This window comes from Lemur catta, chromosome 1, assembly GCF_020740605.2.
Source record: "Lemur catta isolate mLemCat1 chromosome 1, mLemCat1.pri, whole genome shotgun sequence".
Classification (NCBI taxonomy): domain Eukaryota; kingdom Metazoa; phylum Chordata; class Mammalia; order Primates; family Lemuridae; genus Lemur; species Lemur catta.
Genome location: NC_059128.1, coordinates 168,926,008 through 168,938,464, shown reverse-complemented (window position 1 = coordinate 168,938,464; position 12,457 = coordinate 168,926,008). Strand labels below are relative to the sequence as shown.

Sequence of the window (12,457 nt, the reverse complement as noted above, 5' to 3'; positions counted from 1 at the left end):
GAATTCCTGGACTCAAGTGATCCTCCTGTCTCAGCCTCCCAAGTAGGTGGGCCTACAGGTGAGTGCCACCACACCCAGCTAATTTTTTTGTAGAGACAGGCTCTTGCTGTGTTGCCCAGGCTGGTCTCAAACTTCTAGCCTCAAGCGATCTTCCTTTCTCAGTCTCCCAAAACACTGGGATCACAGGCGTGAGCCACTGCACCCGGCCTCCAATTCTGAGCTCTTTATTTTGGTGTGTCTCTTGGTTTTATGTTTATGTCCTTTTTTAGAAAAAGAAGAGAAATGAAACTATGTTACTTTCAGTTCTCACATGTTTGAAAATATATATCCATCTCTGTCTTTATGTGTCAATGTCATCTTGGCTTAATATAAAATTCTTAGGTATAGGATTTATTTCTCTGAGAAAGTTATAAACATTGTTTCATGGTCTTTCTTACTCAGCGTTACTGTGGAGGTATCTGAAGAAAGGCTGACTTTTTTTCCCTTGTCTGGTGACTTGCATTTGTAAAAAATGGAAAAAAAAAAAAGCACACTAAACCCTCAATAAACCTTTATTCATCCTTGAATTCCAATAAAATCACAATGCATATCTGGGGTCAGTCACTGCTTACTATCCGTATTTCCTGGACATGGCATGATTTCTGACCTTTCATATTTAGGTTTTCTTTTATTTCAAAAAATACTTTTGCATTATCTCTGAATATTTTTTTCTAGTCCATATGTTCTGTTTAATACATATAAGTCAGATCCCTTTTGTTTTCCTAACATACCTAATTTTCTTTCTTTTTTTTTTGATGCTTCCTAGTCATTCTTTATTGCTCCTCAACAGAATTCCTCTTTTCCCCCTCCCATAACCCATTTTACCAGAAAGGTCTATAAACTTTTGAACTCCACTGGGAAGTTGAATCTTCATTTTCTGAGGGTTTCCAAGTATATGCATTAAAAAAATTTGTATAGTTTTTCTCTTATTAATCTGCTTTATTGTGAGTTATTTTTCAGCAAACCTTCAAGGGTGAAGGGGAAGTTTTCCCTGTGACCCGATAGTTGAAAGTTTATGTTTTAGAACTAGATATCTCTCTAGGTTCAAATACAAGTTCTGTTACCAAAAGTTCGGCACTTGTTCCTGAGGCTGCATCAGAAGAACGAGGACAACTGGTTTGAGGAGATGGAAAGATAAGTTTATTAATTTGCTGGCAAATGAGGATATTGGCAGACTCCCACATCTTAAAGTACCAACGTCCTCCTCTAATTTTCTTTTAGATACTTTTTTTGGTTCTTTCTATTAATTTTACTTGATCTTTCCAAGCCTTCTTCCTTGTCCCTATATTTTCTTAATGAAAGTTAAAAAATACACATCCACAAAATGATTTTAATGCTTACATGGAATTGGACTGTGTATGTGTAGTATAATTTTTGTTTTTGAGACAGGGTTTTGTGCTGTCAACCAGGCTAGAGTGCATCATAGCTCACTGCAACCTTAAACTCCTGGGCTCAAGCAATCCTCTTGCCTCAGCCTCCTGAGTAGCTGGGACTACAGGTGTGTGCTACCATACCCAGCTAATTTTCTGTATTTTATGTAGAGATGGGGTCTTGCTATGTAGCTCAGGCTGGTCTTGATCAAATTCCTGGCCTCAAGTGATCCTCCCATCTCAGCCTCCCAAAGTGACAGGATTACAAGCCATGTAGTATAACTTTATTAATCTTCCCATTAGATACTTTGATTGTCTACAATTTTTCACTATTATTAACATCCACACATGTTCTTAACTATAGCAATGTGGCTTTATAAGATCAGTAAATGAACCCTAATTCCTAGCATGGAAGCTCAATGCCAAGAAACTTCAAATAATGTATATGAATCCACTTTCCTGTCTTCTGATGCAGTTAGGCTTAAGATACTCAATGCATAATGAATGATTTTTAGGGTTTCTAGGTCATTGCCATAAAAATGACACCCCATGTTTGTGGCTAAGCAGATTAAAGAAATCTCTAGATTAAAGAAAGTGGGCCAAGTTTGGTGGCTTATACCTGTAATCCTAGCACTTTGGGAGGCTGAGGCAGGAAGATTGCTTGAGGCCAGAAGTTGGAGACCAGCTTGAGCAAGAGAGAGACCCAGCCTCTACAAAAAAATAGTAGTGTGCACCTGTAGTCCCCAGCTACTCCAGAGGCCGAGGCAGGAGGATTGCTTGGCCCAGGAGTTTGAAGGTGTAGTGAGCTATGATGCCGCCACTTCACTGTAGTCTGGGGGACAGAGTGAGACCCAGTCTTGGGGGGGAAAAAAAGAAAGTGGTTTGGTGATGGCTTATTTAGCACTCTCAAAAAAGATATTAAAGACTTAATGGTAGAGGTACAAAATGGTGCAATCTATAATATAGAGAGGACTATTTGACATTATCTATTGAGCTGGGCTGAATATTTTCTGTTTATCCCTCCAGATCTACTCTTCCCCTGGGCTGTGCCCCAGGAGGCTGACCTAAATTGACCACATTATTGGGCTCCCTTTTCTTCTGATTTGAAGTGACACTAGCAGGATACTAAAGTTATAAAGAGAATTAAGTTGGGCATTTATTCTAGCAGCTCCCTCTCAGCTGAGTTGCCACTGGTTGGCTAAGTCCCATTACTGAAGGTCACAGGTCCTGTCAGGTGACCCTCTTCATAGAGCTATTCTCTTTGGGTTCTGGTGATGGTTTCATCTCCTTGTCCCTTTAAGCCTATGGATGAAAATGGCTCCCTACTCTTGCCAGTTCTGGGTGTCTGCATCAGTTCTGTTTCTCTGAAACTCTTATCTTTGTAAGCTCTTTTCAGATACATAGTTTGAGTATGCTGTTTGCTACATTTCTAGGAATTTGTCTTATATTTATATATAAGATGATTCATTGCAACATTATAATTTCTACTAGTGAAATATTAGAAATAATAATGTCCATCACTACAGGACTGTAAAATAATGATATAACTATACAGTGGAACATTATGCAGCTGTAAAAAAACTATCATTATTAGACACTTATTGTTAAGTATGGAAGAAGCAAGATATCAATCAATGGATATATGCTATCATTTGTGTAAGAAAAAAGGAAATAACAAAAGAATGTATATGTATTTCCACACATATGGAGTAAGAGTCTTTGGAAGGGTATATAAGAACATGATAACACTGGTTGCCTCTGGGGAGAACTGGACAGTAGGAAACTTGTTACTATTTATTCTTTTTGTTTCTTTGAATATTATATCATATGAATACTGCTTATTCAAAAAATGCATTATATTAATGATAAGCCTCAGAGAAACAATGACTAAGGAAAAATTAGAGAAATTGCTGAAAATGTCACTAGAAGATGATGGAAAAAGTCAGCAAATTATAGAGTTACTGAAATACAAGCAGTCAAATTCTTGGATAATTTAATTTCTTAACACGGTCCCTTTATGGAATTATGCCCTGACTAGTATTAATTATATGTAGAAGTTACTTCCTGTACTGGGTTGGATGTACAAAACCATGTATGATAAATATTTGTTTTAAACATGATCATTTTTGTTATTTAAAGGAGCTTCAGTTCCTTTAGTCTCCTCCTCTATCTATAGGATTTATTGATACCACTAAAATAGTAGTAATGACTGCTCAGTGATCTTGGTTTGCAGTGAAAGGTACAACTCCCTTAAAGCAAACGGGGCACGAGAAGACTTTATCAGGAAATTAGAGAAGACTGCTGGGGAGAATATTCATTTAACTAAAGTTGGTTTAAAAATCATATTTTTATGCTATTCAAAAATGGAAAAAATAGAAAAGGATTTTTTTCATCAGGTGGTTTTAATATTCTTGACATGGGCATCCCTGTTAAAAAGGTCTGCAAGACAAAGGGAGACTCAACTCACCCTTCTTGGAACTGTGCTTGTGCAGATTCCTCTGCGACAAGAGTCTCGTACTCCTCAGCAGCAAACCGGTCCCAGTCAGAGGGCTCAGGCCCCTCGTTTTCAACATCCTGATTGGAAAGAGGGCAACCACAGGAAATAAAAATAATCAAAGACAAAGAATTGAGATCGGTCATCACGTATGTTGTATACTGCTGAAGAAAACCTATCTGAAAAGTGTTTCATTTTAACATGTTAAAAGAAGTGTTAAACTAATACTCCTAAGGTGATTTTTATACCTCAAATCACAAAATTATAACTATTTAGCAGCTAGATTTTTTAGGTCTAGATTCTTTAGCCTCGTATTTAGAGACCTTTCTCCAGTTCCCTCTCCCCTGGCACTTTGAACAGCAGCTGTCTGGAGTGACTTGTGGTTGGCACATGCTCAACTGAAGTGTACCTTCCCCACGCCCCTAGTTCTCCAGCAAATTTTATTATCTCTTTAAAAGCTAGCTTAGACACTGTATCATCTGTGATATCTTCCATGAAACAGCCCTTCTTTCCAAATCACTTCCTTCTCTCTATTGTAGATGCTTAGTTGGCGTCTTTTGCTCTTGTGTCTCTGTCATCTCCATCTTCCCAGTATCTCTTCAACACAGTGCCTGGAATTTATTGAGCACTTTCTGACTAATAACATTCTTTGTAGATCAGAACAAATATCAATAATTACCTTCTCTTATAAAAGTAAAAATTAGAAACGAAGAGGGAAAAAAACCCATACATTTTCTTTCCCTTCTATAATATCTTAGATTATATGTTCCAGGTAAAATGTCTTTCCAAACTGAAAATGAGTTAGTATTGTCTTAGGGCCCAGGGTCAGTTATGCCTAGAAAAATGTTAAGTACCTAAATATTGAATACACAGTGTGTTAATTACTACATTTAATCCATTTTAATACCCTTTCCACCCTTTTAATATTTCTGAAATTGCCATGCATCTTAGACTTAAAATTGGCAATGTTTTAGGGTTTTATTGCTTAGAGGAATGTAAAATAATGGGGCATGTTAAATTCAATGAAATATAATATTGACTTTAGGCCAGCAATAACGTACCTTGATGTGTTCTGAGATCAGCTGCAGAGTATTTGTTTTTAGAAGGTGATTTCATACTCTTACTATTTGGGTCAAACAGTTAAGGAACATGTAGAAGAAAAGAAGACTACAAAAGCTGCCTGTAGTTGTACAGTTACTATTGAACAGTCCTTTTATATCAACATAATTTTTATTTCTTAAACAGAGGAATGGTGAAAGCAATGGTGATACTCCGTTTTTTGTTTCTGGACATGGATCACATGTCCAGGGTTTTCTGAGAGTCCATGGTTTTTGTGTATGGTGAAGGGTGCTCATCTTTATTCAGAGGCAGAATGACAATCAAAACTGATAGCCATGCACAGCAGTCATTAGTACTTGAAAAAGCGTTATATTATACGAGAGCTATCTATCACAGAGAGCTTCTAGTTTTCATTATAATGGGGAAAGCTATTTACCATGGATTCCTGGTAAGTGAATGGTACCATTAAATCAAGGTCAATATAGTTTTTAATAGAGATATACCTACTGATATATTTTTAAAAGTCAGAAGAACAAATTTTTAAAAAAAATACTTTTTGTAACTGGTTTCTAATGTGGAAGGTACTTAGGCAGATGCAGGTTACCTAAACTTGAAGACTAGCTTTGGGGAGAGATGTGCTCTAGGTCTTTTTTTCTCTGTTTTCAGAATTTGATGAAATGTTTTAAACGTTACTTCTTTAAATACTGAGATTCCTACATCCATTTATTTATTTATTTTTTTAGAGACAGAGTCTCACTCGTTTCCCAGGCTGGTGTACAAAGGAATGATTATAGCTCACTGCAGCCTCAAACTCCTGGGCCCAAACGATCCTCCTGCCTCAGCCTCCCGAGTAGCTGGGACTACAGGTGTGGACCACCATGCCTGGCTAATTTACCTTATTTTTTGTAGAGATGGGGTCTTCCTATGTTGCCCAGGCTGGTCTTAAACTCCTGACCTCAAGCGATTCTCCTCCCTTGGCCCCCCAAAGTGCTGGAGTTATAGCCATGAGCCACTGCGCCCAGCCTAGAGACCATTTTAATATTAATATGAAGCACACAGCCCTGATACTGCAGTCCGCAAACAAAAGTTAAAATTATACTGGTACCTTCTGGACCGCAAAGGGATCTCTCTGTTCATGGTCTAAGTATTTCTCCAGATTAAAGAAAGTGTCATAGAAGATGTGAGCCATTCTGCACCTCTTCAGATCTCTTAGGGTTATTTTGCCTACATAAAAACAAATCCAGTAAATTTCATCAAGAGCTGTTGTGGAAAGAGAAAAAAACCCTTAAAGTCTAAAAGTGTATGTATATGTTTATTATAAAAATCCTATTTCTTTTTTTAAGTTGAGGTAAAATTCACGTAACATAAAATTCACCATTTTAATCATTTTAAAGTGCATAGCTTTTAGTACACTCACAACGTTATACAACCATCACCACCACTATCTAGTTCAATAACATTATTATCACCCAAAAAGGAAACTCTGTACCCATCAAGCAGTCGCCTCTTTATCGCCCCTTACCTCCAAGCCCCTGGCAACCACTAATCTGCTTTCTGTCTCTGTGGAAAAAGCCCTACTTCTTTGTTTCTTTTTTTTTTTTTTTTTAAGAAATTAGGTCTAGCTATGTTGCCCAGGCTGGAGCGAAGTAGCTATTCACAGGTGCGTTCACAGTGCAATCATAGCACACTACAGTCTTGAGCTCCCGCCTCAGGCTCCGAGGTAGCTGGGACTGCAGGCATAACATGCCCAGTGAAAAATCCTATTTGTTAAATGGTGGATTTGCTATCAATTGCCAGTTCTACATTAATAGTCAAAGGGAAACTTTAAACACTTCTGTACTTGGGAGGCCTGCACAGAAGACTCTGGAAAGTAGATAATTTAGGATTACGTGCCCCACTTTGTTACACAGGTGAACAGTGCAAATGTCCCTTTACTCTGTCTCACCATCACTGGCTGGCTTCACCAAGTCAAGCATCTGGCACAATAAATCATGGAATGGCAAGGGCTCAATGCCCATGGCCTCCATCCGTTCACATTGCTCCTCGTAGAAGTACTCCAGCTCGTACATGGAGAGTACACCATCTCCATCCACATCCATGCAGCGGAACCAATACTCAATGCTAGGAGATAATGACATTCATTATCATGGGCCTGGTAAAGATCTTTCATTTACCCAGATTTACTACTGCCCCTGTTTCTTTTTAAACAAGACTTACATACATGTATATGACTTAGATATAGTTTTACAAAGTTTGTTAGAGAAAATGGCAGACTCCTTCTTCCTTTTATTTCACCATCCCAGAAGCAACCATGTTCAACAACTGATTATTTTTCTTTTCACTTTCACATTTTCAGATAACATGTCTATATTGCTTTCTTATATTTCTGTTTTAATAACTGTATGAATTTTACACTATGAAAGATGAGGTTTTAGATCTTTACCACTTCCCACCACTACATGCCTTTCCCATCCTCTTAATATAAATTGTTCAACATTCAGAGTTTATAATTTTATTTTTCTTTTATCTCTTATTTACTTAGTTTTCCATGTACTTGTTAATAATTCAACTCTCAAATCTCTGCCAGTTGTCTAAATCCATACTCAATCCCATCAAGTATGCTACCAATTGTATGTTCTTGATGAATTTTACTGCGGTTCCTCTGACCTGCTCTAATCTGGACTGCTAGGTCTCTAGGCTTAATACACAGTTTCATCTAGGGATTCCTTTCTCCTATTTCTTGTATCTCACATGTTCCTCATTCTTTTTTTACTTCCTTTTTTGGTGCAGCACATTATCTAGTAGCTTCTTGAAAAGGGAGCATGGCAGGTAAATTTTTTGAGATCTTGGATCTTTTTGAAAGTACCTTTTTTCTACCCTCTAACTTGGTTGGTATTTTGGCTAGTTATAGAATTAAAGGTTGGGGGGTGCTTTTCCTTCAGATTTTTAAAGGCATTGATACATTGTCTTCTATCTATCCAGTATTGCTGAGAAATCTAAAGCCATGCTGAGATCTGATCCTTTGACTGTAACTTGTTTTTTTCTCTTTGAAGCCTGCAGAGGTTTCTCTGAGTCCCTGGTGGTTTGAAATACCATGATGAAGTGCCTTGGTCTAGATCCGACTCACCTATTTGGCTGTGCTTTTCTGAGAATCTATTCAATTTGGAAACTAGTAACCTTGACTCCTTGGAAATTTTCTTAAATTATTTTATTTTTTGCCTGTCCTCTTCCTCCTCATTGATTCTCCTTTTTTAGAACTCCTGTTATTCAGATCTTTATAGTACAATATGGTAGCCGCATGTGGCTTTTGAGCATTTCAGATATGGCTAGTCTAATCTGAGATGATTTCTAAGTGCAGATTTTGAAGATATAGTATGAAAAAAGGAATATAAAACATCTTATCAATATTTTATATTACATGTTGCAATGATAACATTTTAGATAGGGTAAGATAGATACCTAAAACTAGTTTTACCTATTTCTTTTTACTTTTTTATTATGACTAAATTTCAAAATTACATATGGGGCTTGTATCATATTTCAGTTTCTAGTTATATTGGACTTTTTGGCCTGGTTCTCCAATTTTCATATCGTCTCTATTTTCTACCGCTTCATCTTTTTAAAAATTGTTCTTTCTGTAAGGTTTACTTAGATTTACCTTCTAAACATTCTGTTTTTTATTTCTGCTATCATACTTTTGATTTCCCAGAGTTTTTTTTTTTTTCAGTTTCCTGAATGTTCCTTTTATGGAAAGTACTATTTTGTTCATGTTCTGTGAATGTAATTTCTTCTCATATCTCTGAGGTATTAATCACCATTTCTTTTTTGTTGTTGTTAAAAGTTTTCTTTTCCTTGCAAAGTCTCTGTTTCATCCAGGTTACCTGTCCCCCCCCCCCCCCCCCCAACCATTTGTTTGGTCTCTGTCTTTTATGTGAGGCTTTACTCAGGTATCTAGTGATGCTTTGTTTTCTCCAGCCTTGGGCGACTATTTAAGAATAGGTGCTAAAAAGCTGATTAGAAGTTCTATCTATGGGATAGTTGACTCTGGGCTTTACTGTAAAATGATCTGACTGGGTTCTTTCCTTGGGGATAACCCGATGTCAAATCTTTGGGTCTTTATTCTTGGGCTGGTCAGATTCCCTGGAAAAGCATCTTTTAGTTGGAGGATCAGGGCAAGCTAACTATAAGTTGAGTGAGGAATGAAGACTGGACATCCAGCATTCAGTATGCATATACTAATTTAATCTGTTTTCAATATGGCATTCATACCTTCAACAATGCTCATTCTCCCCAGCGGACAGGATCTCTGTTTTATACTTTCCAGGGAATAAAGCACGAGTTTTATGCCAGGGTAGAGGACATGATCTAGAGACTGTTTCTTTAAACAAATTTTCTATAAACTCTCATGTGTTTTTGGCTTTACCTTCACACTACCCCCACTTCCAAGCTTCCTGGTACCCCTGAGTCCTGAATGTGGAGACATTTTGCTGGGTATATCTGGTTGCTGGGTATATCTTGTTTTTTCCCTCTGCTGGCTTAGGAGTTAGGTAGTCTGCTAAGTTTATTTGCTTTCCAGTTTCTAAACTTTTTTTTTTTAATCTCTTTTTCTTTTCCTTTATTATCGTGGGTTTATTCCTTAAAAAACTCTCTTTACTGGCATTTTAGTGGGGTTTCAAGAGGAATGAAAATTACCAAGTGTGGTTAAGTTGCTATCTTCACTCAGAAACCTATTCACTCTTTATTATGGCCACTTTTTCATATAGCACTGTCACTCAGAGTAGCATCTATAGCTGTGTCATCCATTAATAATAGAATATGAAGCCAACGGCATTAATTGGTAATAGGGAACAATATTTTTCCAAAGAGACATAAATTCATGGCAAAGTAAATCTTCTCAAGAGAAGGTTCTAGGAGACCCTTGGTCAAATTCTCATTTGTAAGCCTGAAACCATATTAAGAACCACCACACATTTAATGGTTACTAAACATCTCTTTTGGGGAGAGAAAGGTGAAAATAACTAAATTGTGACTATTAGCTCTTTTCAATTAAGTTACACTAAGATCTGTGTGTACCTTTTCTAAGAAAGGTAAATATTACATCATGCTAACAAATTGAACAAGTGATACTTGTAAAGTTCTTTTAAGAAATATATTTTAAAAATTGTACCCGCTTGATATTTAATGTTGCCATTAAAGAACAGAAAGGTCATTCACTAGGTCCAATGAGAGTAAGGTAATAGTTTGGCAGTGGTGAGGTCCCACCATAACGTATCTACTCTCATAATTATAAAAGGGGCAGCACTTTGAAACAATTCCTCATTGTGGGAAAAACTTTGAAGAGACAGATCTCATAAGCAGAGGGCTGCAATAAATGGAATAATATCTAGTGGTTATACCATTATGTCATTTTTTTTTTTTTAGTAATAATTGTTTTAGTACAAAAGGAGCAGTGGACTGTCCTATGGTCTCTAAGATCTCTTGATGTCTTGAAATTCCTTGTTACTTATCTTAAGAGAACAAAAATCAGACCAAAAGGAAGATTTTGACAGGGACCTAATAGGAATGAAGTGAAAGGCAACTTATTTTACTGAGAAATATAACCTGAAGTATGTTAGCCACTTGCTCATTCAATTAAGAACTAAGACTCTTTTGAGTCTATACAATAAGTGAAGCTAAAGCATGCTCATAAGAGAGGAAGAAAGCTAGAATGCAAAGAGATAGATATACTGCTTGAATATTTGCCAAAGATACATGATAGCAGCCTTTACATCTGAAAGATGTGGTAGATAAATCAGATGTAAATCTGTGAATATTAGAGAGCATAAGGATCAATGTACAAAAGAGATAAGATGTTTTTAGTCATAGACCTAGAAAAATAAAAGAGGTTGCCGCAGTGGACAGTTATCTGTGCCTGAAAAGTTTAGAAGCAGGGGCTGAATAGATGGTTAAACGCACGTAGGACACGTTCAGAGGGAATTTTCTTACTGGAAGTACTGGATACTCTCTAAAGTTTCTTCCAATGAAGATATTGTATTTTTTTTCTTATCAAGGTAACTTATCTTCTCAGAACCTAGAGTAATGACATTATAGGACAAGTGGAAAACAGAAAAGCACACAAAAGGAATAACTATCCAGAGAGAACCAGTGTTAAATTTTTGCTATATTTACCACCAATTTTTGGTTTTTCAAAGCTTAATGACATTAATGACAAATTGTAAAACTGTAGACATAAACCAGATTACTTCTTGCCCTTGTTCTTAGACTGGATGAAATTAAGTTCTGGACCAGTGATTTCTTATCTTTAATATAATATTAAACTCCTATAAGCTATTCAAGAAGAAAGTTGTAGGAAACTCCATTATTGCTTAGGAACTAACTAACTGTCTATTTCATTGCATATTCAGAATACATATATTAGTACCTAAAACCTTAAAAGGCACTGGCCTAATGCCTTCAGGCATAACTAAGCTGAATAAAATAGTTGCTGGAGATGACATCTAGCCAGGTGACTGTAGAAGCAGAATGTGATAAACATAAGGACAGAAGGATTAGCAGCAGTCCCTCACCTTTTTGGCACCAGGAACAAGTTTCATGGAAGACAATTTTTCCACAGACCAGGGAGGTGGGTGGGGGTGCAGAGCTCAGGTGGTGATGTGGAGCTGTTTCCTAACATGCCACGGGTTGGGGGCCTCAGGTCATTAAAAGACATACCAAAAGAGGGTTTGCAAGAGCTTGTCCACAAAAAATCAATCTATTCAAAGATACCTTCAGTATCTTCCCCTGCCAGGACCAGGCATACGAAAGACTCAAGATCCTAATTTTGTACATGGTATTTTACACAGGACTCAGCAAATTTTAGTCAGTGTGTTATTTTTTTCATAAACTCATTTTCTACCCATGTCTTCCGTAAGTCAGAATCTTGATTTCTGCAAAGGGGTACCTATTACATTTTCTTAAATAAGACTTTGACTTCAATTGTACAGATGGAGCCTGACTTATGGTTTTCTGAGTTTATGATGGTGCAAAAGCAATATGCATTCAATAGAAAATATACTTCGGGTACTGATACAATCATTCTGGTTTTCACTTTCAGTATATAGTATTCCATAAATTACATGAGATATTCAATACTTTATTATAAAATAGGCTTTTTGTTAGATGATTTCACCCAATTGTAAGCTAAGTGCTCTGAGGATGTTTAAGGTAAGGAAGGCTAAGCTATGATGTTCAGGTAGATTAGATGCAAAAATGCATTTCTGAAATATTTTCAACTTAGGTTTATCAGAATATAAGTAGAGAAGCATTTGTATAGATTACTTCTTTTCATTATTTTATATTTTATTATTTTATTTTATTTTTATTATTTTTTTGAGACAGAGTTTCATTCTGTTGCCTGGGCTAGAGTGCAGTGGCGTCAGCCTAGCTCATAGCAACCTCAAACTCCTGGGCTCAAGCAATCCTACTGCCTCAGCCTCCTGAGTAGCTGGGACTACAG

The 12,457-nt window shown here is 36.8% G+C and overlaps 1 protein-coding gene and 1 long non-coding RNA gene across 6 annotated transcripts in view; one reads left to right on the top strand and one right to left on the bottom strand.

Annotated features, from left to right (window-relative positions):
• The window catches only part of PPP2R3A (protein phosphatase 2 regulatory subunit B''alpha), a 156,373-nt gene that overhangs the window by 24,143 nt on the left and 119,773 nt on the right, over positions 1–12,457 (bottom strand). For all 5 annotated transcript variants that reach the window (XM_045539108.1, XM_045539107.1, XM_045539111.1 and 2 more), the window contains 3 exons: positions 6,908–7,083; positions 6,068–6,186; positions 3,877–3,983 (listed from right to left, as the gene is read on the bottom strand). In XM_045539108.1, coding sequence (XP_045395064.1) covers positions 3,877–3,983; positions 6,068–6,186; positions 6,908–7,083 — 402 coding nt within the window. The remainder of the gene's footprint in view (positions 1–3,876; positions 3,984–6,067; positions 6,187–6,907; positions 7,084–12,457) is intronic.
• Positions 1–12,457, top strand: part of LOC123629340 — a 71,031-nt gene that overhangs the window by 13,614 nt on the left and 44,960 nt on the right. The window lies entirely within an intron of this gene.